The sequence below is a fragment of the Crassostrea angulata genome, chromosome 10, assembly GCF_025612915.1.
Source record: "Crassostrea angulata isolate pt1a10 chromosome 10, ASM2561291v2, whole genome shotgun sequence".
Classification (NCBI taxonomy): Eukaryota; Metazoa; Mollusca; class Bivalvia; order Ostreida; family Ostreidae; genus Magallana; species Magallana angulata.
Genome location: NC_069120.1, coordinates 39,579,184 through 39,605,387, shown reverse-complemented (window position 1 = coordinate 39,605,387; position 26,204 = coordinate 39,579,184). Strand labels below are relative to the sequence as shown.

The 26,204-nt window shown below is 33.8% G+C and overlaps 1 protein-coding gene across 3 annotated transcripts in view; it reads right to left on the bottom strand.

The window, feature by feature from the left end:
• The window catches only part of LOC128167844 (BAI1-associated protein 3-like), a 65,025-nt gene that overhangs the window by 4,233 nt on the left and 34,588 nt on the right, over positions 1–26,204 (bottom strand). The window contains exons 10-31 of one of the 3 annotated variants that reach the window (XM_052833775.1): positions 25,688–25,891; positions 24,327–24,430; positions 23,975–24,092; positions 23,635–23,759; positions 23,233–23,323; positions 23,075–23,131; positions 22,285–22,397; positions 22,118–22,169; positions 21,471–21,506; positions 18,863–19,008; positions 18,325–18,445; positions 18,131–18,145; positions 17,549–17,620; positions 12,409–12,483; positions 12,013–12,114; positions 10,755–10,964; positions 7,283–7,351; positions 6,394–6,540; positions 5,949–6,062; positions 5,566–5,649; positions 4,935–5,016; positions 4,320–4,358 (exon numbers count right to left, since the gene is read on the bottom strand). In XM_052833775.1, the coding sequence (XP_052689735.1) occupies positions 4,320–4,358; positions 4,935–5,016; positions 5,566–5,649; positions 5,949–6,062; positions 6,394–6,540; positions 7,283–7,351; positions 10,755–10,964; positions 12,013–12,114; positions 12,409–12,483; positions 17,549–17,620; positions 18,131–18,145; positions 18,325–18,445; positions 18,863–19,008; positions 21,471–21,506; positions 22,118–22,169; positions 22,285–22,397; positions 23,075–23,131; positions 23,233–23,323; positions 23,635–23,759; positions 23,975–24,092; positions 24,327–24,430; positions 25,688–25,891 (2,176 nt within the window). The remainder of the gene's footprint in view (positions 1–4,319; positions 4,359–4,934; positions 5,017–5,565; positions 5,650–5,948; positions 6,063–6,393; positions 6,541–7,282; positions 7,352–10,754; positions 10,965–12,012; positions 12,115–12,408; positions 12,484–17,548; positions 17,621–18,130; positions 18,146–18,324; positions 18,446–18,862; positions 19,009–21,470; positions 21,507–22,117; positions 22,170–22,284; positions 22,398–23,074; positions 23,132–23,232; positions 23,324–23,634; positions 23,760–23,974; positions 24,093–24,326; positions 24,431–25,687; positions 25,892–26,204) is intronic. The other 2 variants (XM_052833776.1, XM_052833777.1) reach the window with 2 other exon arrangements.

Genomic DNA, 26,204 nt, shown 5'->3' with positions numbered 1-26,204 from the left:
TTATGATAATCATATGTTCATATGTTAATCAATACAATGATATAAAATGAAATATTGCATCATGTCATATTTATAATATATATCATATAATACAATAAAATACCGTAATAAACAATAATGAGATATGATATTGTAACGTATGATATGACATTGTATTGTGTTATACCTTATTGTATTTGATCACATAATACAATATCATAAAATATAAAACAATATAGTATTATATTACAATATCATATTACATAATACAACATAACATTGAAACATGATATTATATTGTATAATATAGTATGATATTGTATTAAATGACACTGAAACATATTTGATACATATAATACAATATAATTTGATTCCAACATTGTATCTTATCAAATGATACAATATTATGTGATAAAGTAAAATATTATAAAATACATTATTATATTATACATATTGTATCATATGACACAATAATATATATTATAATATCATATAATACAATTTCATGTGATATGATAATATATCATATAAACCAATATCATATCATACAATATCGTATGATACAATATTATATAATATTACAATATCATATTATACAATTTAATGTGATATAATTCTATATTACTGAAACCAATATCATATTATACAATATTGTATGATACAATATTATAGAATATACAATATTGTATCATAGGATACAATATAATATTTTGCAATATCTTATGTAATTGTATCATGTGATAAAATAAAAAATTACAAATACAATATAATATTACAATATTGTATCATAATATACAATACTATACATAACAATATCATGATACAATATCATATAAAATATAAAAAAAATTGATACAATATCATATCTTATCGTATTACTTTTTATAATATAACATAAGATATCATATTGTATCATATCAAACAATATTGTTTCATATCATACAATACTATATCATAGGAATCATGTTATATCATTTATCAACAAACACATCTATCTATCGAGCTGGTTTGAGTGAGGAAGGAGATTTCTTTAGCATCCTTGATATTGGAGATCAGGCTCTGCATCTGAAGCAACTTTTGCATTTAATTTATAATAAAGTTAAATCAACTATGCAAGCTATCATCTATAAAACATGTGACCTGTTCCAAAAAACTAAACCTCATCCAGCATCCGAAACCTATGGCTCAGATTCAGCATTCAAGCCCATCAGGTGCATTGGTATCATAAGACGCATCATCCATGCAAGTTTGGTGAAGTTTGGACCAGTAATAACTAAGATATCATCATCAGAGGGCACTAGCAATTAAAACCTTAACTTCCTCCAGCATCCGCAACCTATGTCTCAGATTCAGCATCCATGCCTGTCAGGTGCATCTGTATCATAAGACACACCATCCATTAAAGTTTGGTGAAGTTAGGACCTGTAATAACTAAGATTTATTTTTTAGCATCCTTGATAATGGAGATCAAGCTCTGCATCTGAAGCTACCTCTGCGATTCATTCATATTACAGTTAAATCAACTATGCAAGTTTGAAATAGTACTATCATCTATTAAACATGTGACCTGTTCCTAAAAACTTAACTTTATCCAGCATCCGAAACCAGACTCAGCATTCAAGCCTGTCAAGTGCATCAGTATCATAAGACACACCATCCATGGAAGTCTGGTGAAGTAAGGACAAGTAATAACTAAGATATCATCATCAGAGGGCACCTGTTTCAAAAACTTTATTTAACCAGCTCTCAAAACCTTAACCTCCTCCAGCATCCGAAACCTATTGCTCAGATTCAGCATTCAAGCTTGTCAGGTGCATCAGTATCATAAGACGCACCATCCATACAAGTTTGGTGAAGTTAGGACCAGTAGTAACTAAGATATTATCATCAGAGGGCACCTGCAACAAAAACTTTAACCAGCTCTAAAAACCTTAACCTCTTCCAGCATCCGAAACCTATTGCTCAGATTCAGCATTCAAGCTTGTCAGGTGCATCAGTATCATAAGAGGCATCATCCATACAAGTTTGGTGAAGTTAGGACCAGTAGTAACTTAGATATTGCTATCAATGGGCACCCGCAACAAAAACTTTAACCTGCTCCAAAAACCTTAACCTCCTCCAGCATCCGAAACCTATAGCTCAGATTCAGCATCCATGCCTGTCAGGTGCATCTGTATCATAAGGCACACCATCCATGCAAGTTTGGTGAAGTACTGACCAGCAGTAACTAAGATATTGCTATCAAAGGGCACCTGCAACAAAAACTTTAACCTGGTCCAACAACCTTAACCTCCTCCGGCATCTGAAATTTAGGACCCAGATTCAGCATCCAAGTCTTTCAAGTCCATAAGTAGGTCCAGATGCATCATCCATGCAAGTTTGGTGAAGATAGGACAAATAATAGCTTAGATACAGGACCTGCAACAAAAACTTTAACCAGGTCCGGACGCCGACGCCGACGCCACCGCCGACGCCGACGCCGAGGGTATAGCATAAGCTCTCCTTGACTTCGTCTCGGTGAGCTAAAAACCCCTTGCTTTTCCGGTGATTATTTTTAGCTATAGCGACTTGTCAACACTCGAACGTCACAGCTACATATACCAAAGCACGTCGGTATATTCAACAGTCGGCATAATAATAACAATAGTGTTGTGTTGTGCATGTACTATGCCTAAATAGTAGTCAGGGTTTGATACATAGTGCACTCGCCTCCGGCTCGTGCACTATGTATCAAACCCTGACTACTATTTAGGCATAGTACATGCACAACACAACACTATTATATAAACGTGCAACCCTACCGAGCCGTGTGTTTCACTAGTGTATGTCTTACACCAAAGCATTGCACCATGGTCCGTTAACCTGTGAACTCAGATTTTCCATGAGAATAAGAACCACTTCCCATCGATTACTTTAGATAACCACTAACCACTAACTGTGGTTGAAAGGTGCATCTTGCAACAATAAAATCACTGTCATCCTGCCTTCCAAACAATAATCAAATGACTGTGTCCACCTTGCACTTCCTCCAATCCTGTTCTTTGCACCCCTATGTCTCAGCTTTACATCCAACTGAACACAAACTTAGAGAGAACACAGTACTATTCCAAAAGGACTTATTTAGGTCTTATGATTGGCAATAGATCGCTTGCAGCCTCTCTTATTCCAAAAGGACTTATTTAGGTCTTATGATTGGCAATAGATCGCTTGTAGCCTCTCTTATTGCTCGAACACTGTGTAGCAATCCAAAATAATGCATATAACATGGCCTTTGTACAATTTGTGAGGTCTGACCTATAACTCAATGTAGTGTTTAAAAAAAAAAGGTTTATCTAACATTTTGGCAACATTAGAACTAAAGCCAATTTTGACACAAATATAATTATATCTACTTGAATGAAATTACTCTTTTATTTTTTAATTATTAAAAGTTATTTCAATGTAGTCCATTTGCATAGCTAAAAATTATCTATAATTCTCTTCCTTGTTATTTCTATTTCAAAATTTTTAAATTTGTGTGAACATGTCAGCAAATTTGATCCCATGCAGATATGCATATGATATGAGGACTGTACAACCGCAAATGTATCCTAGGCAGGAATGATACCACATGTCAAGCCAGTTGTAACCAATTCTTGAATTTAATCAGCAGTATAATGAGCTGCTGAATACACCGCAAGACCACTTCACCCCCCCCCCCCCCCCCCCCCAAATAATGGCAACGGATTATAAAAGAAATTGTTTTACAAGGAATAAATTTCTCTGTATTTTTTAGATTGGTTGGGTGATTCTGGGGGCATCAAAACAAAGGAATTGTCAGTGGCTATCATAATGTTTTTATTTACCTACCTTTTGCAGAGCTAACCCATGCAATCTGAGGGTCCAGATATATCTACATACGTGTAGTTTAAATGTGTGCTTACATGTTTTTCTCAACACATACATGTCTTGTATCAAGGCATTGTCCAAGAAGTACTTTTGCATTTGCATTTTTTTCAACAAATGAATCATGTTTGTGTGTCAAGTTTGTAGGCAAAATTTTAAAGGTGGTACATGAATAGTTTTAAGTAGACGATTATAATTTTTCTACTTTTTTCTGATTTATGAATTAAAATGATTGACACAGGAAAAACTGAGCGGAAATAGAAAAGAATTTCCTTGATGCGGCAAATTTCAAAATAACATAAATTATATAGCTTTGTTTAAATATGGGCGGGCAATTCCAATGACCAAGAAATTGAATTGATGTGATAATACATATTCTTTTGCTTTGCTGATCTCAGTGCTTACTCAACAATGCATTAAACAACTTTGATTTTAGCACATTCTGCTACACTTACCATTTGCATCAAGTGGAATGACATCCTTTGCATTCAAAACTAGTAAAAAAGAAATAACAATCATAATTGTGTAATATCATCAGATTAAGCTTTTAGAATCCATTGCTTTCAAACCTATATCATAATGATCATTCAGATATTGAATCCTCTTCTAAGGATAGGGGTAAGTCCTTAAGATCAAACTGATTTGTAAAGTTATATATAAACATATATTACTGTAACAGTAACTTGATCCAAAGGGTAAGATTATGCCCAGTAGCCAGATCATCAGATTAAACAAAACAGAAAGCCTGAGCTTTTACCTACCTTAACTCCCAAAAAAGAACTTTTGCTTAATGTTTTTCTTAAGTTTGTGTTTGTTTTTGGAAAAAATTAACTACCGGGTAACAAGTTAAAAATCTTGCCTTTGTATGCTTTTATAAAGCAGTACATTATTTTAAATAAATTTTAAATAACTAAAATTTTACAGGCATAATCACCAATAAGCATTTCCACCTTACATTTGTCTATCTTCTCTAAATAAGCTAAAGAATATACATCTAGCTTAGTACTTCAGAAGCACTTAGAAACATTAATCTTAAACTTTTCTACAGTAAAAACTTTAAAAGTACCTACTTTCAACAAACATTGTTTGTGTCTCATTTCTGTAGCACATCCTGACATTCAGTACACCATACTCCTTGGATTTAAACTCGGCCTGTACCGAATAACAACAAAATCAGATCAGAAAACTACTTCTGCTTGTATAAATAACAGTTTATAAAGGTACCAAAGACAATTGTTATTTGTCTCAACATCAAAACCTCACTCTACGCAAATTGTTACAGAAGTGATTTACTGAAAGTATGTTTAAACTAAGCAGTCCATAAGCATACACACAAGTTTGTGGGCAAGACTGAAAGCTATAAAACTTACTAACAAACCATCAAACTTAATTCTTATGCATTGTAATAAGCTAAACCCTATTCGTTTTTAAGTTATTAATGAATTATATGTCAGAGCTATTCAACATCATTGAGTAAATACATTGCAGATTTTTAAGTAGGACTCAGCAGAACACAATAAACAAATAGATTTGTAAACCTTTCTACCATTAACATTGATGCATTGAATCCTTTCTTTTCTCTCAATTATACTGTATTTATATTACTGTATTAAGATATTGTGTGGTTAATGTTGCATCATTATTTACAAAAGAATAAATACATATACATGTACTTGTAACATAAAGCAAAAATTTCCAAACCTGTTGTTTGAGTTTCTCTTCATAGAAAATAGTTATCAGCTTCAAAGTGTCCTTTTTGTACAGTGCCAACAGTTTTTTCAATTCCTATGAAATATAAAATATGAATGTTTGTTTGGAAAAATAGAATTTATAGATTTATATTGAGAGAGAGAGAGAGAGACAGAGACAGAGAGACAGACAATCTATCAAAATAGTCTTCATGTTCCTTATCACCTTATAAAATTCCAGTAATCTTACTCTCACACTCCGACAATCATAGAATTGCACTTGAGTTGACAAACTTTACTACCTAAGTTAACTACAGGTTAAATCAAATCACTTTACTCCAACCAATTCAAAATAAAGACTTTGGTTATCAATCAATGCCACAAGCTGACACTCACTATATACTGTTCTGTAGTAATTCTCTTCATATCCAACCCTTTCTCGTTTGCATGGAAGAAATCAACCAGCAACTCCAAAGCATCATACATTCTCTTGTATATAACAGGTTTCCTCTAAAAATAAAAGCACATACAAATGATCAGAGGCTACGACGGGTAACTTTTCTTGCATTTTCAACTTCATCTAAACTAATCCCTACTGAAAGGTTACTGTGACATCATTTTATTTGTGGGGGTCTATGTTTGTGGGTAGCTAAAATTTTCTGGTTCATGGGGATGTAATTTTGTTGGTAGTGTAATTGGGTGGATTTTATAAATATAAAACAAATGATTTTATATAGGTTTGTGGGGATGTAAATTTGCGGGCAAGGGTTACCCACAAAATCCACTAACATTGGTCCCTCACAAACAATGCTGATTCCACAGTATATGTGAAGGTCCCTACCGATTCTTCAGTTACTAGGACCTCCTTGAATTCCTCCAGGACCTCTACCCAGATGGAGTGAAGTATCCTGTCAAAGTTGGACTTCAGGAGGTGCTGATTCAGGGTCAAAAGGTTACTGTCCAGATATTTCAGCAAATCCTCCACAGCCTTCAAATATACATTGTGGATTAATATAGCATTGAATCATGTTTTTTTTTTTGAAAGATACAGTCTCATAACTGCAGCAGTGTGTGCATACAAATTGATACATGCGTTATGAAAATTTTTATGCACTCATCGCTGCAGTTACGAGACTGTATCTTTAAAAAAATCAATGCTTATGTTTACATTTTTTAAACTTCTTGACTTGTCCTATCTTATCCTAAGGGTAAGTTCATATTAATGGAAGAGCCACTGTCACTGCCACAAGCGTGAACTTTGATTTTCACTTGTGACGTTGCAGTTTACAGTGTTCAACATTTGTGACGTCATAATAAAACTTGTCATTTTAATCTTTGAGTACCCTGTGTGCATTATAGTGTAACTGCCGTAGCTTTCAACACACTTTACGAGCCAAAAATATGTCGAATGTAAATATTAAGATTTATACAATAAGGAAGCACCAAAGATGGAACAAAGCCCATTTATACAATAGTAATTAACATGAAAATTCTATATCAATATTAATATTTCTTAAATAGGAATGTGGAAAAATGAGAGAAAATGTGTTGGTGTACTACATAATTACCACTGAATACAATAACTCCCATCTTCATATGGCAAATATAATACTTGTATATTGCTGATAATGTACGCTTTAAATAAAATTGTGTATTTGAGAAGCTGCTCTTTATTGAATGGACATTCAACATAATGTAGAGAGTTTAAAAGAAACATCAGGTGCTTATACCTCTTCAGCTGGAACAGACTCTGGTGCCCAGTTTAAGTGGAAAACATCACTCTTGATATCTGGACGCATCTATTAAAGAGTTCAAATGCAGCTATATGATTATAAATCTCATCTTAAATAGTCAATTCTTAACTGGTTTGAATATTCTAGAAAAACAAAAATATCTGCCAATTCTATATTCTTGCTATTAGACAAAAACAAATAGCATGGACAAAATCTTTGCCAAAAATAAAATCCAAACCAGAACAACAATATCAATTAACTAGACACGATCTCGTTGCGAGCAACGAGGAGGTCTTCCGTCCGCTGAAGACGGAAGACCCTAATAATAAAACACTGTTTTTGTCTAAATCTTAATTAAAGAGTGTTTTTCAACTTGTACTATAGTCCAACACCCTTTTATGTTGAATATTTTAGTTAGAAAATTAGATAAAAAGGAGAGAAAGAACAAATCTTGGCTCCGGCGAGTTTACAACACACAGCCTTTGCAGGTGTCTCAAAACATGGCTGACGCGAAATAATTCCCGAATTTGTCTTTGAATTTTGGAAGTTTCCGCCCGGGAGAGGAGCTGAGTTTTTGTATGAGATGAAAAACAACGTGTAAGATGTCTGACTATTCAGGTTTGGTAACAGTGCGAGGTCATTTGAAATATTGATGCGTGTTTGTGTCTGGAGGGGGGGGGGGGGTGAAAAGACCCGAGCTTGATTTTCGTCTTAAATAAATCGAAAATAGAATTTTGAGGTGTGGATCTCAGATTTGGTTAACAACAATTAGGGGAAGTCCTAAAACAATGACTGATGCATTTTACCCATGTATTTCAGTGTTGAGAATGTTTTTTCGTGTCGTTTACTATTATGTTTGACTGTTTTATTTCAGCAGGATTGATAAATTCTTTATAAATGTAGAAATAACGAAATCAGTAACACGTAAATTTATTCGGTAAAAATTTGATGACAGTAATTTCCACAGTTGAAACATTCATAAGTAGTTCACACGCTATTGTAGATACAGACTAAACGGAAAACAAGAAATATACATGCAACAGAAATATTACGCGGATGCTTACATCCCTTGTACTGTGTAAATTTTAAGTCCCCGTACAGGCTATACCCGCCGTTTGATCTCAGGAATTTCTTCTTAATTGTTCAATCCGCTGCATATTTCACAGACAATAAGAATGGGGTCCGAGGTACATTTACACAAAATTTCATTAGGATTGAGTAAGGGGCTCGGGAGTAAGAATTTTTTTCTACAGTACAATTCAAGCACGCAAATCGAAACTCGAATGCCCAAAAATTCATATCTCTCTTAAAAATGAACGAATAGGTCTGGTCATTAGTACAGTAATCTAGACTTGAACTAGGTTGAAAATAAAGGTTCAAGATGACAGATCCAGTAAAATCAGGCGAGGAAAACTAAATGATTTTGTGAATAGGAAGGGGCGGGGGGGGGGGGGGGGGGTCGGTTCGTGTACTGTGTAAATTTAATTTCCAGGTTGTTTGAAAGATGTAACTATTGATTTTTTTACATCTATTTATTCTTAGGCTCAAACACTCATAAACGGGTGGTCAGTTTTCAAACCTTGTCGCAGTCACCCGTTCGTTTGTATAGTTACGTGTATAAACTTCGGAGGCTTTTCTTAATCCCGACAGGCAACATATTTGTATCAGTATATAGACATGCACAAAAAAGGAAAAAGTACACCATCTTTAATAAAAATAACTTTTTAGCGTTGACTTCCAATCAGTAAGAAGACAATCATTTAACAATGAATTTCAAATTATTTGAATCCATAGATATTATCCCGTAACTTGATATAAAATATGTATAATTTTTTGGACGCCAATGTACATTTAGCTTCTATCCAATTTACTCCACGTTACCTGTACTAGTTCTTATTCAAATGCTAAAACATTTGTACTTGAGAGAGAGAGAGAGAGAGAGAGAGAGAGAGAGAGAGAGAGAGAGAGAGAGAGAGAGATTACATAGCATTTTATAATGTTCAGGAAATCAATATATAAGCAACCTATGTCAATAAACGCATGTATACATCCATGTGTGTATCTATATATGGGATTAAATACTAAGCAGTCCTCCTTTTTAAGCCGAGTAGAATTACGTGGGTGCATTGCTAAATGTTGTGTGCATACAGTCATTGAGATGGCGGCATTTCTTTGATGCCGGCAAAGCGACCCAGCGAACTCTAATGCGGTCGAACTGCAGGGGCACTTCGGCAGCATGTCTTTGATGTCGGCGATGCGACGAGCGTCGTAATTTAGAGAGCTCTATATTTGTACTAAAAAAAGCCGCTATTTTTTTTTATTTATGACAAAAATAAAACGGAAAACATTCAAATCCATCATTTTAAAAATAAACCCATTAATCAAAACACAAATGAGAGAGAAAAAAGATTCGGCACTCAGGGACTGAACCCGGGTCGCCTGGGCACAAGTCCACCACTCTAACGACTGAGCTACGCGGACCCTCGCTTCAGAACTTTGGAGTCCAAAATCTCAAGAATGCATGGATTGATTTTAAAACGAATTTCATATTCTGAAGTTTTGAGAGCGTTTCTTTCGAATGAAAATATAAAAAAAATTCAAATCCAAAAAATAAAAAAATTAAGGTTTTTCATTTCCTTCCGGTGACGACCGGAAGTGACGGCGGACGTTTGGATATGCGAAGGGCACTGCGGCCGTTCACTCTCTACCTTTTCTGAAAATTTGAAAGTCTTATCTTGAATACTTTTTGAGAAAAATTGTGAACAAGCAAAAACATAAAATCTTTAATATCTCGGTACCAGAAGTGACGACCAAAAAAATCTCGTGTAATTTTTTTACAAATTTTGTCCTGAATAAGATCTGAAAGTTTCACGAAAATCGGCTGAAGCGTTTTTGAGAAAACGTGACAGAAAAAAAAAATAATAATAATAATAATAATAGAGGAAAAGCAACAAAGCAAAAACAATAAGGTCTTCTGTTTCCAACGGAAGACCTTAATTAGGTTTCTATCTCAATATCTGTTCAACATCAATTATCTTTTTGTACCACTCCTAACCTATCCTATCCACTCCCTATCTTATCCACCTCCTACCTCCTACCTTATCTTATCAACCCCCTACCTAGTCTTATCCACTCCCTACTTATCTTATCCACTCCCTACCTCATCTTATCCACTCCAAACCTTATCTTATGCACTCCATACTTTCTTTTATCCACCTCATACCTTATCTTATCAACCCCCTACCTAGTCTAATCCACTCCCTGCTTATCTTATCCACTCCCTACCTCATCTTATCCACTCCCTACCTAGTCTTATCCACTCCCAACCTTATCTTTTGCACTCCATACTTTCTTTTATCCACCCCCTGCCTTATCTTATCCACTCCCTACCTTATCTTATCCTCTCCCTATCTTGTCTTATCCACTCCATACCTTATCCACTCCCTATCTTGTCTTATCCACTGCCTACCTTATCTGCCACATGATCCACCACCTTCTTTATCTTCGATGACATCATCTGGTCTGCCTCTTTCACAGTTGCGTGGAGGTTCGACTTGACCCCTAGTTCGGCGCCCTCCCACTGTTCTACTGCGTGCTGAATGTTGACAAAGTTTAGTGTTTCTGGGAGCTGTTTTAGGGCCCTCCTGACCTGCTCTATGTTGTTGATAGTAATACACAGCTGAAAAGTGTCAATATAGTACTTTCAAACAAGCAATATAAGGCTACAATGGAATAAATATTTAAATGTATCATAGAAAATGCAAGATACTAAATTTTTTTATTCTCATAGGAAGGATACTTCAATACTTATGGGAAAATGTCCATTTCAAAATCAATCGGAACAATTAATGACATATTTGCACAGTGACAAAACGGGAGAAAACATGAAGGATCAGACTGAGACTTCGAGCTTTGTTTGTCGGGTTCTCTACAAAGTGAACTATTGGTCCCCACCAAATACAAATTCCCAAAATGATAACTTTAGCAGGACTTTTAACTTGTTTGTTCCAGGAGATTGTTATAAAGGGACAAATCATGAAGGACCAGATTAGGACTCAGAGCTGGTTCATTTGAGTATCTTTTGTCAGGTCTTAATCAACGTGAACTATCATCATCAATTAACCAAATTCCTTACTTCATATTACTTTCGTAAGTTGTTTTATATGTTAGTTCCAAGGGTTGGTTAAAAAAAGGTAGAATATTCCTTTAGTAGGTTGTTCAATAAGTTAGTTCCAAGGCTTTGTAAAAAGAAACTCTGCAAAGTATTCAGAGATTGGTATCTGTTTGACTGTTTTTAAAAAATGATTCAACTGTAACAACACAAGAAAAAGTCGCATATGATTCAATTTGCTCATCAAAACCTTACTAGCTTTAAGGATACATATAAGTATATATCCTTGAAACAAAGTGCTATGCTTAAATTGCACACAGTCACAACTTGGTTTTTTTTTTAAGTTTAAGTGATATTAATTTGGTGACTCACAATAAGCAATGAGTCTGGATTTTTCAAGATTGGCATATTTGGACCCCACATTTTGGTGGGACAAATACTTCCAAGTACTCATTCAGTTTAGTGACGTCAAAACATGCCTTCAGTGACACAATTAAAAGATTTCTTTGATAAGTAAGCAGACTGACTAATTTTTTTTATTAAAAATAGCCAACTAGTAATATAACATTTGGACTTTAGTGAGTCAAACAATCTAAAATACATGTATTACTCAAACCTGTTCTGTGACGTCAAACTGGCCCTCATCATCATAGTAACCTTTGTCAATCAGTTTCTGATGAATCTCATCAGCGTATATCTTGGCACAGTCAGACATGTCCTGAAAACAAAACATTTCTCACTTAGTTACAAGCATAAGCAGGCTTTTCGCTTTACAAAGAAGGTAACTGAATACTGCAAAAGTCGTATTTTACGCATGGGGGAAATTAACATTAGTTATGCGCTAAGTTTAAAAATGCATAAAATACCCCACGCATATGGTAAAAAAAATGAAAATTTTAGAGAAATAAATGAAGCATCTGCATATTAAACACCCAAGCGTATTGTCTGACTATAGAAAATGCGTACTTAACCACCAGTGCAAATAACCACTTTTATAGTAGATTATACTGACCTTGGTTAGCTTCAGAACCATTGAGAATGCATCTACCAAGTCGGGCCAGTCCAGCTGTCTCCAGAATTCTGAAATCTGGTCAAAATGAAATTGCTCAAAACAAGTGATGAAATTGTTTTACTTTTGTTTAGCAGTGCTTTTTATTGCTTTATTAATTATGTATGATTCTTGTTGCCATAATCTTTTTCAACAATTTTTTTTTTAAACTTTCAACAAGTATAGTTTTTTATTCAATATCAAGAAAACTTGAAATTGGTTTTGATCTTGGGCCATATAAGAATTAAAGTTTATTTTCTCTGGCCAAAAAATTCAAAATGTAATGTAGCAGACAGATCTTCTATTTTTAATTCTATTGCAAGATTTGCTAAAGGAAACAATTCTATTTCATATTCTAACTGTAAAATTAAAACATAGGTAATCACAGATTACAAAGCTCACCGAGACGAGACACCACCCTTATGAGACTTCACCTTTATGAGACCACCTTTATCATATTAAATGAAAATCATACTTTATGATCTTGGATATTCATGGATTCTGTTTTGACACAATATCATATATCATCTGTTAAAAAATTGTATGATAATCATATGTTCATATGTTAATCAATACAATAATATAAAATGAAATATTGCATCCTATCATATTTACAACATATATCATACAATACAATAAAATACCATAATAAACAATGATGAGATATGATATTGCAACGTATGATATGACATTGTATTGTGTTATACATTATTGTATTTGATCACATAATACAATATCATAATATATAAAACAATATAGTATTATATTATAATATCATATTACATAATACATCATAACATTGAAACATATGATATTATATTGTATAATATAGTATGATATTGTATGATACTGTATCATTTTTGAAACATAATATGATATTGTATCATATGATACAATATAATTTGATACAACATTGTATCATATCAAATGATACAATATTATGTGATAAAGTAAAATATATAATACAACATTAAATTATACATATTGTATCATGATACAATAATATATTTTACAATATCATACAATACAATTTCATGTGATGTGATAATATATCATATAATAAACCAATATCATATTATACAATATATTGTATAATACGATATTATATTAAATTACAGTATCATATTATACAATTTCATGTGATATAATTCTACATTACAGAAACTTATATCATATCATACAATATCGTATGATACAATATTATAGAATATACAATATTGTAACATAGGATACAATATTATATTTTGCAATATCTTATGCAATAGTATCATGTGATAAAATAATAAATTAATAATACAATATAATATTATACAATATTGTATCATAATATACAATACTTTACATAACGATATCATGTTACAATATCATAACATTAAATATCAAAAAATTGATACAATATTATATCGTATCATATAACTTTTTATCATATTACATATGATATTATATTGTATCATATTAAACAATATTGTTTCATACCATACAATACTATATCATAGGAATCATGTTATATCATTTAACAACAAACACATCTATCTATCGAGCAGGTTTGAGTGAGGTAGGAGATTTCTTTAGCATCCTTGATAATGGAGATCAGGCTCTGCATCTGAAGTAACCTCTGCGTTTCATTTATAATATAGTAAAATCAACTATGCAAGCTATCATCTATAAAACATGTGACCTGTTCCAAAAAAACTAAACCTCATCCAGCATCCGAAACCTATGGCTCAGATTCAGCATTCAAGCCTGTCAGGTGCATCAGTATACATAAGACGCATCTCCATGCAAGTTTGGTGAAGTTCAGACCAGTAATAACTAAGATATTATCATCAGAGGGCACTAGCAATTAAAACCTTAACCTGCTCCAGCATCCGCAACCTATGGCTCAGATTCAACATCCATGCCTGTCAGATGCATCTGTATCATAAGACACACCATCCATTCAAGTTTGGTGAAGTTAGGACCTGTAATAACTAAGATATATTTTTTAGCATCCTTGATAATGGAAATCAAGCTCTGCATCTTAAGCTTCCTCTGTGATTCATTCATATTACAGTTTAATCAACTATGCAAGTTTGAAATAGTACTATTATCTATTAAACATGTGACCTGTTCCAAAAAACTTAACCATATCCAGCATCTGAAACCTATGGCTCAGACTCAGCATTCAAGCCCGTCAGGTGCATCAGTATCATAAGACGCACCATCCATAGAAGTCTGGTGTAGTTAGGACAAATAATAACTAAGATATAATCATCAGAGGGCACCTGTTTCAAAAACTTTAACCAGCTCTAAAAACCTTAACCTCCTCCAGCATCCGAAACCTATGGCTCAGATTCATCATTCAAGCCTGTCTGGTGCATCAGTATCATAAGACGCACCATTCATGGAAGTCTGGTGAAGTTAGGACAAGTAGTAACTAAGATATAATCATCAGAGGGCACCTGCAACAAAAACTTTAACCAGCTCTAAAAACCTTGACCTCCTTCAGCATCTGTAACCTATAGCTCAGATTCAGCATCCAAGCCTGCCTGGTGCATCAGTATCATAAGACACACCAACAATGCAAGTTTGGTGAAGTATGGACCAGCAGTAACTTAGATATTGCTATCAAAGGGCACCTGCAACAAAAACTTTAACCTGCTCCAAAAACCTTAACCTCCTCCAGCATCCGAAACCTATAGCTCAGATTCAGCACTCAAGCCTGTCTGGTGCATCAGTATCATAAGACACACCATCCATGCAAGTTTGGTGAAGTACGGACCTGCAGTAACTTAGATATTGCTATCAAAGGACACCTGCAACAAAAACTTTAACCTGGTCTAACAACCTTAACCTCCTCCAGCATCTGAAATTTAGGACTCAGATTCAGCATCCAAGTCTTTCAAGTCCATAAGTAGGTCCAGATGCATCATCCATGCAAGTTTGGTGAAGATAGGACAAGTAATAGCTTAGATACAGGACCTGCAACAAAAACTTTAACCAGGTCCGGACGCCGACGCCGACACCGACGCCGACGCCGAGGGTATAGCATAAGCTCCCCCTGACTTCGTCTCGGTGAGCTAAAAAAGTAAGTTCCAAAGTTTCAATATGACAATACAATGATTAGAGTGGTGGTGCCCAAGAAACAAAACATACATTTTTTTGGCCTTAAAATTTGTAAACAGTTCAACTTATTCTACTATTGTTTGTAAACATACCTAAAAAGTGTATGTGTAACCATATCTATGCAGTGTTTCAACCTTACTTAAGCAGTATTAAGATAAATACCTGAGCAGTGTTTGAGAACAAACCTAAGCAGTGTTTGTAAACAAACCTAGAAGTGTTTGTAAATAAACATAAGTACTGTTTAGAATATAACAAGATATCTGTGAGCCAATGCTCACTAGTGATACCCCCGCTCTGATGTGAATATGCAAAATAAGCAAAGTCGACATTTAACAGAAAGCTGGCATCCGATTGGTACAGAAATATATCCCACAATATGGCATGCCTATACAAATAGTGTGTTAAAATTTCAAGCATCTGCGATAAATAGCTGCTGAGAAATCTTTGAGGAAAATTTGTTTGAAAATTTTGGCTAAAATAAACAAAGTACTCATTTAACAGGAAGATGACGTCCGATTGGTAAGAAAATATATCCCACAATATGGCATGCCTTAACAAACACTGTGTAAAAATTTCAAGCATCTCCGATAAATAGCTGCTGAAAAATCTTTGACGAAAATTTGTTTGAATATTTTGGCTAAAAATAAACAAAGTCATTATTTAACAGGAAGTTGACATCTGATTGATACAAAAATATATCCCACAATATGGCATGCCTAAACAAACACTGTGTACAAATTTCAAGCATCTCCAAAAATAGCTGCTGAGAAATCTTTGATGAAAATTTGTTTGAAAATTTTGGCTAAAAATAAACAAAGTCGTCATTTAACAGGAAGTTGACGTCCGATTGGTACAAAAATACATCCCATGATATAGCATGCCTATACAAATACTGTGTAAAAATTTCAAGCATTGCGATAAACAGTTGCTGAGAATTCTTTGACAGAAATTTGTTTGAAAAGTTTTGCTAAAAATAAACAAAGTTGTCATTAAACAGGAAGTTGACGTCTGATTGGTACAAAAATATATCCCACGATATAGCATGCCTATACAAATACTGTGTAAAAATTTCAAGCATCTGCGATAAACAGTTGCTGAGAAATCTTTGACGAAAATTTGTTTGAAAATTTTGGTTAAAAAATAAGCAAAGTCGTCATTTAACAGGAAGTTGACGTCCGATTGGTACAAAAATATATCCCACGATATGGCATGCCTTAACAAACACTGTGTTAAAATTTCAAGCATCTGCAATAAATAGTTGCTGAGATAAATGCGACAGAAATTTTTGTTACGGACGGACAGACAGACAGACAGAGAGACAGACAGACAGACAGACAGACAGACGGACAGACGGACAGACAGACACACAAGGGTAAAACAGTATACCCCCTCTCCTTCGGAGCGGGGGTATAATTAGGCAATGTTTTGAAACATACCTATTCATGTTTATAAATATGCATAAGCAGTACTGAACAACTTTTGTTTGTAAACATACCTACACAGTGTTTTGTAAACATACCTACATGGTGTTTTGTAAACATACTTATGCAGTGTTTTGTAAACATACCTACATGATGTTTTGTAAACATACTTATGCAGTGTTTTGTAAACATACCTACATGGTGTTTTGTAAACATACTTATGCAGTGTTTTGTGAACATACTTATGCAGTGTTTTGTAAACATACCTACACAGTGTTTTGTAAACATACTTATGCAGTGTTTTGTAAACATACCTACACAGTGTTTTGTAAACATTACTATGCATTATTTTTAAACATATCAATGCACCTAGTATTTTAAACATACCTAAGCAACTATTGTTTGTAAACACACCTACACAGTGTATTCTAAACACACCTAAGCAGTGTTTGTAAACAATCAAAGCAGTGTTTTGTAAACTACCTACAGTGTTTGTAATCATACCTATGCTATGTTTGTAAAGCAGTGTTTGTATACATACCTATGCATTGTTTAAACATACCTATGCATTGACATACCTGAGAGAAACAGCAGCAGACATCCACAGCAGAAGTGCTAAACTTGGCACCTGAGCTCCCAACATCAGCTGCCTAAAAGTACAAGGAAAATCCAATAACTTGAAGAGACTGAAAAACGGTTACCGGCAATTAATCTGAAACTTACAAATAAAAGCAAGTATAATGGAAATTTCTTTCAAAAATAGCTCAATTTTCAAATTAAAATTTCATTGCTCACTTACATATATTTGCAGTTTTTATGTTTAGACACAACTGATAATGTTATCTTTGTTATCAAATTTAGTGTTTTAGGGTGTTTTTTTTTAGTGAAAGTATTGTTGGTTTATAAAATACAAATTGTTTATACATTACCCTAACATATTAACATACAATCAGACACATATTTGAAAAATAAATATATATGTGTTAAAACAGTGCATACATTAGTTAAACAACTTGTGTGCAATGCTCACAAAACATCTAGATTAACAACTGTTATAATGTGGAGACTGTAAAAAACATGCCAGTGTTGTTCCAAGGGAAACAACTCTCTTAAACATCCATCATCACAGAAAATTAACGTACACACTTAGTGATACCAACCTTGGAAGACAAGAGCTATCAAGACAGATCATAAAGATTTAAAAATTCACTTTATCCACCAATAATTCTGTAAAATTTTAATCTTTTTAGTGAAAGCATGATTGACGCAACTCTATGGGTATTATATAAAAAAAATTTAAGATATGGTTTCTATCATGATGACTGCACAAATACATTGCCACAATATTCCTTACCTTATCCAGCTCTATGGCTTTGTGGATTCGATGAATAGCGCGTACCTGCGCCACAGATATCCATTGGGTCACAGCAAATCGGAACCATTTATAGTACTGCTCTATTTGTAATGGCTCAGGACTGTCAAGTGGTAAAAATTTGTTAAATAAAGTTTGAGTTTTCATATTCTAATGGGAACACCTATGTGCACAATGCTCTAACAATTTATGTAAACTTAAGTTTATAGACTTAAATTTTAAGAAATAATATCAATTATCATTCAATCATAAACAGTGATTCAATTTTCCAAGGCATAATTATGTTTAAATGTTGGTTGAACAACTTTTAAACCTATTGCTTACCAATTCTGCTGATGAATTGATATTGCCTAAACAGGGTCTAAACTTTCAACAACTAATCAGGTAAATAATCATTCATTAGAAATAAAATTTTGTCCTACATAGCCATGAGAGGGCAATTGGCTTAATTGTAATTAACTTGTTCCCTAAAATTATTTCAAACTTCCTACCAATTTAAATCAAATACAGCTGTACTCACCTTTCTGGTAACTGCTGTCCATATTTACAGAACTCTTGAAGAGCAAGATAGAGTTCAAAGTAAGTGGTTCCTAGAACTCCCTCCATCACTTTGTTTCCTTTGCTGGAGTTTGTTTTCTTCATACATTCAGTGAACTCTTCACCAAGCTGAAATTCAATTTCAAGTCAGAAAGTGCCATGTTTTGGATGCAAAGTCCACAAAATTTAAACTACAGTACCAAAAAAAAAACAACATTGGAAATAATTTTTAACAGTAAATTTTATAAATTTTTGAAGAAATTCAAATGAAAAAAGTATATTTGTTTCTTTAAAAACAAATAATAATGTATTAATCTAAAAAATTATTTACATGTGTATATAAAAGCAAATTCAAGTTAAAACTTTGTTTTTGATATCATATGGTATGTTAAGATTTTTTTCTAATAAAAAGGAGGCGCATTTCAACAAGTTTGGTATAGGGAATTCTTTAAAATAGGGGAAAGTCCACTACATGTATACACTCTGTTGCTTCAGTACATTAACAGCCAACAGAAATTCTGAGATGTGGGTCATACACATGAAGGTGCATTCTATAAGCAAACACAGCCTATTGTGCTTCATATTTTCACATGAAAAGAGCTTATCTTAAAAATGAAAAACAATTTTTTACACCAAAATTCTTTGAAACATTTGTTTTGCTTTAATTTTCTAAAAGTTATTTTTAGTTTAAATTTTCTTCACATGATATTCATGTTTGCTATTCATTTAAATAATTTCCCATGAAATTCATGCAAGCATATTGGCTATGTAGAAGAATATTTTGGTGGAAGTCATACAGCAAATGGCTTAAAGCTGTGCAACAAAGAAAATCTTAATTTTCATTGATAAAATAACCAGTAATAGGTAGTAGTCAAAATCTACACACTGAAATTTCATATTACTCAAGATGTGCATACATAAATTATTTAAAGGAATCTGAATTTTGAATCAATTTAGTAAATTGTGTAAGAAAATAGTGTAATTAAACTAGGGTAGGATAAGAATTGTATATCTCTTGGGCACTCATATGAAAACTACATAAAAAAATTCTTCAACATTATTTGGTTATTTATTTATTCTTTAAATTATCATTTCACCACAAATGCAGACAATTAAATTTGATATCACCCGTCAATGAATTTGAATGCTGGCCATCTTGTATATTTATGAATCTTAAATCAAAAGTGATGATTTTTAACTTGGTTGTCGAAAATATAATATGGTATCAAAGTATGGATAAAATCCTGAAAAGAAACCGTTGATGCTTGCTGATTTCTTATTTGAATATCTTAACGTGGCACAGTGACTCAAAATAGATGTTTTACTTTTTGATTATGACAGCGGAAATAAAAGAGCTATACTCCAAATTTCATCATACGGAAGGTTTCACGCATCATAAGTCATCACCTATTAATTTGCAGGTCATTAAAACTCATCCAGAAATTGCACATGTAACAAACCGAGTTGTTTTGGACATTGGTTTCGTGTCACATGATCGTGATTTCTGTCTAAATACAGTTACAATAGTATTGACACACTGAAAAAAGAATATGAATTTGAATCTATTCGATGTCTGCGGTAAGAAATATGCTATTATAGAGAATACATCTTAATAAATATATAGTTCTTGAAGACATGTGTTTCAATGAGATCGAGTTTTCTGGTAGATGTATGCCTCGCTGCAGTATTTACATTCCCCTGCACTTGCGTCGCTATGAAGCGGAAGGAAAACTCAAAACTTTTGTGTTGGCCCGACGCGTTATTCTATTTTTCTAATTTTAATTTGATTTATTTACTTTGGAACACCGTAATTTTTCAAAAGTTCATCTTTCCATATGATATATAAAATAAGTGGAAAATTTTCTGGCTTGGTTTCATGGTAAACTGGCCAGCTAATTGACTAATTAATGCTTGTGAGCAACATTTACTTATTGTATATATGATTATACTAAAATTCCATAAATATTTGTATGCATAAACTTTTTGGACTAGAAAAATTAAGTTTCAAGGACAATTTGAATTAAATTCATGGACATTAATACAATGGTACTGTGCAGTTCTTATCAATTTTTGTTTTGCCTAGGACTAGAATGTCGCGACGTCATTGGATGAAACGCGTCACGTGGCTGCCTTACAAATTTCTTTAAAAGGCAAGCGTCAAAATTTATAGCGCAACATGGCGGACGTAACGTTATTTGAACTGATTTTCTACACAAACCTTTGTTTACATATCAAACTTTAGGTCCTTGACAAAACAAAACACTTATTAGGTTTGTTACTGACTGTTTAAAGAAATTTGTGGGGTCGGTAAAGTCCATAGAAGGCTCGGCTCCGCCTCGCCTTCTATGGACTTTACCGACCCCACAAATTTCTTTAAACAGTCAGTAACAAACCTAATAAGTAATATTGTTCCTCTTTTCTTTGATGAAGATCAACTTGATTACAATATCCCTGAAAAGTGGTGTTCACCAAACAATGAAGCCATATAGAAATTTGTAAATCACAATAAGATAGGTGTAAATCACTGCAAATAAGCAAAAAAAAAAAAAATAGAATGAGAAAAAAATGAAATAAAAACAGCATGCACCGACCTCCTCCTCGAGACTCTTTATCACATGACTCGAATGCTGCGGGAAAAACACGAGACATGTAAGCTTGGTAGACAAAACGTAACATCAACAAACACAGGACAACGGCATACATGAACATACAGGTACCAATCTTTATAGTATACACATATACACACACAACATATTAATTATTCACATGTACAAAAGGAGTCCAAATCATACTGAAAATTCTACATATGTTTTAATGTGTTTCCTATTTAATAATTATGTATAATATAAAGGCAATATGGAAATTTTTACATATCTTTTAATGCATTTTTTTTTATCTATAAAGACAATGATTATTCTAAATTCAAATCATGAAACATATATAGCTAAGTAAAAAGATATTCTATTAAGTTTCCCACTGATTAAGATCCAGTTCTATAAAATGAAAAGAAATGACCTCTTGCAAGGATGCTTCATAACAAAAGTTTAATTAAAATACGGTGTATCTAAGCTTATATTTCAGGTAAAAAGTCAGTGAAAATCTGTTAAAACCATTCTGTACACATTAATTGTTAATTAACTGTTCACTTATTGCTTTAAATATGACAATTAGAATGCTAATTTTAGTGGCATCTTTATTTTGTGACATTGTTATGTAGAAGTCAGAAAACAATACTCACCAATTTCTCTAAGTGCTTGTAGGTGATACTAAAGTAATTCACATTTGAAACACTGTGGAAAAAAGTAGAGGAAAAAAAATCATTAAAAATAGACTCAAGTGGGAATGTTTCAATTTGTAAACTTTTAAATTGGATATCAAAAAGAGAGGCCTGATTAATCTGCGTACTTATCAAATATTTTCTGGTATTCGTTGATTGCCCCGTAGAGGTCCGCGTTCAGACAATTAGTCAGGTCTATAAGGCTGTATATAATGTCCTCTTCCTGATCCATGGTGTGTCGCTGTGCAAAAAAAAATTATGATTTTAGTTTGAAATTTTTCAACTGTGATGAAAAAACTCAGTGAACATCAGGTCAGGATGTCATCCTTGGACATTCAATTAAGGTGTACACTACTGTATACAGGGTTATTTTTGCCCCTTGTAATTTTTGCCCTGGTACACTTGCAAACAATTTTGCCCTGTCCTGAATTCGCCCAGACACCATATGTTAAAAGAGAATAATTTGAAACATTTAAATTAGCCTAGTTTTAAATTCATTCGCTGCCAACAAGGGGGAAAGGGGCGGAAAAAAATTAGAACGGGGGCGAATATTTCCCTATCAGGATGATTTCCTTATAATATCACAACAAATAGCATTTTTGAAGAGTTTTCTCTTAATATTCTGCACCACTCCTGGGGTCTCACTAATAGTCCAGATGTCATCTTTTGAACAATTTAGAATCTTCTCAATCTCAGACTGCTTGCATCCCGATATCACATTTCACCTAAAACTGCTTTAATCATATCAAGATTGATTGAAATTGAACCAATAAAAGAAGTCAAAACAGTTTACAGATGGACAGAAACCATTAAAGGATGATCAGAAAAGCTCATTTGAGCTTGCAGCTCAGGTGAACCAATATAGATCATGCAATTTCTAGGGTGACTATTTTCTTGCTGTTCTTATTTTCATCTTACCTTGGAAGATTTTTTGGAGAGATGGATTACTCTCTCATACCATTCAAGTGTGCCTCTCTGTAAAAGAACAAACAATTCAACTTTGAATGAAATAAGCAACTCATTAGGAAACTGATCTCAGCTACACAAATTTTGAATTCTAAGATTTGCATACACACCTTGGCAACTGTGTTGATTTCTGAGTGTAAGTCCTTGGCAAATGGACAGACATATTTGAAGACATCTGTGCTGTATATCCTGACCAAAACCCTAATGAATTCAAAAATTAGGCTGTGACTTGTATATATACTTTGGTTTCATTAATATTCAAGGGTATCAAATTTCGTGGATAAAGTGAAAATCAGTTTCAAGGATACGTAAATTCATGGCCAATGACCCTATCAATACAAAATGCTAATATATATTGCACTTCAATGAAATTTAATTTTGTGGATCAAATTAACAATGAAATCCTCGAAAATTGGTATTCAACGAATATTAATGAAACCATAGTACATCTTTCATTAACTTTAATATCTCTCCTCTGTCTAAGTCACTCAACCATGGACTACAGAACTTACTTGACCATCTGATCGAGTCGCTTCAGGGCTTGCTTGTTACTGTAGGGGTACACCTCCCTCCGTCTCTTTATCAGGCTCATGCAGTAGTCTTTTAAGTTCATGAAGGATTCATTTAGACACTGCTCCTGTAGACAAATTTGTTAAAAAGATGTGACTGTTTCTCCAACACTCTAGTCACATATAGCTACCAGTGTTAGCCAAAACCATAAGTATGTAGGACAACATTCTACTATGGATTTTATGACAATTTGGAAACTTTACACCATGCAATTGGTCACACAAACACATCAGAATCATTATAGTCTGATCATTATTCAATGAAGTATAAAGCATGTGATACCTCTTCTCTTGACAAGGAATCTGGAGTCCATTTCTGATCCAGACTTTCCAGAAACCTCATCAGAAGCTCGTAGCTGAACGTATACTCCATGTGTTTTCTACTGTAAGCCATCCATCTACTGCAAAGCAGGTATGCTATCATCATGAAAATGTCTTTTGAAATGGTAATAAATAAGATCATAATGCGTCTTAAGCTAAAATTACATAAAGAATAGTACTATAATGCATCAAATTGTAGGAAAAACAACCTTAAAGACAAAGTGAAAAAGCAGATCAGGAACTTTTAAGAATATTCAAACACAACAAATTTAAACACAATGTACAAGGGCTGGTTGACTGCTAGAACAAGTTACCAGACTGCCTGCTGGACGTCCGTTACATCTCCCTGGATAGCATGCTGGTGAAGGATTGTGGTGGCAGCTTTCGGTAATACTCCATTCCAAGAGCTGGGTGACTCCTACACAGATAAAACACATTGACTAGAAGCATGTCTCAGACTGTCCAGTGAATAACGAACAAGTATACATTTATGTCTATACTTCATAGTTCCGTTTGACAAGAGCTTGTGAGATTTTCACAATTAAATATTTTGATTTAATATATCAGACAGCATCATCTAAATTAATCATTCAAACATAGGGTATAGCTTAGCAATTAACTTCCTCAGTCTCAATATTATCTCTTGGATGAACACCAGAGTTCTTGAAATCTTTCGGTCCTGTCGGCAAGACCGATAAAAATAACCAAGGACCGATTACTTGAGGTTGCCTGTCAGTCCAAATGACCGGTAGATATGAACAGAGTAACCTGCGAAAATATAACTAATTTTCGAACAAAAGCAACAGAAATATGATGAAAACTCTAGCCTCTGTGTAATCACTGAGGAGATCCGAACGCATAGGATAAATCTAGAGGAGTTTTTCGCGGTTTTTTTCGCTCTCTCTAGACTTATCATACATTTTCGGAACACCTCAGTAATTATTACTTCCGTTGCTTTTTATAAGTTTGGCGAGTATTTTGTACATATTGAAACGGTGCGTTTATAATGCAGCTAACAGATGTAGTCAGACAATAGGAATAAGTCTTTCAATCATTTTCCAACCTAGATTTCGTCAGAAATCATGGGAAAAATTGGAGAACTTGTTTAAAACATAGCGTGAACTGAGGGCCCTATATAAATCAAAGATGGCGAGTGTTGTCTCGGTACGTTTTTTCAATGTACATTGCATACACCGAAACAGGGTTTTCAGTGAATGTTTTTATTGCAATACACAGAAAAACACACACAGAAATCCCAATGTAATCATTTATAATTTTTTTTGGGAAATAATAAGAACTCCGCTATCTGACAACCAAGCCCTAGTTACATATGAGATGTGCAGAAAGAGAACGAGAAAGAGAGAAAAAGAAGAAATTTGATAATGAGAGAGGGAAGGAAATAAAAATAATTAATGAAATGATAAATAAGAATGTTATCAGGAGCCAAAATGTGAAAGTTAGGAGAAATCAGATCAATTAAGGTAAAAATGAGAGAAATAAGAAGGCAAATATACATGTACATGTAGTTTTTTCATCTTTCTATTGAAAATGTTTGGACTGACAGAAATCAGTCTGGACTGACAAACTCCTGATGGTTGTCAGTCCAAATGACTGACAGTGGAAAAAAGATTTCAAGAACTCTGGAACACACATTAAAACATAGACAATGACTGACCCTTATTCGCCTGACTTCGTGTTCAATGAAGAGACAGATGAGGTCCTCGTGTTGCCTCACATCTGTCCAGTTATCATCCTCATCGAGTCCTCGGTCCTCACGAGTCGCAAACTGCAGCCTCAGTTTGATTTCTCCCTGGACGTTGGATTTACTGGATCTTCCATGTAGCTGGTAATATTTCTCTATTCCTGTTGATGGAAGATCCTGCAAACACCATTTTGATGATATCATAATATGTACCTACATGAACTACTCATACAATTACCGTATTTTTCGGGGCATAGGCCGGTATTTTTTTCTCCGAAGAGCGAGCCCCGGCCTATCCCCCGGGATCGGCTAATCTTAGACTCAAAGTTGAAAAACTTTAACAGTAAAATATAAAATCCACTGTTTTTATACGTTGTACTGTTGTAGCAGTTTATTATGAGGGTTGGTTTTTTTGCATCCGTTTGAACCATTGTTCGATAGTTGTCCCGTTGATAATTTTTGTAATGACATCGTGAGTAATAAAATGTAC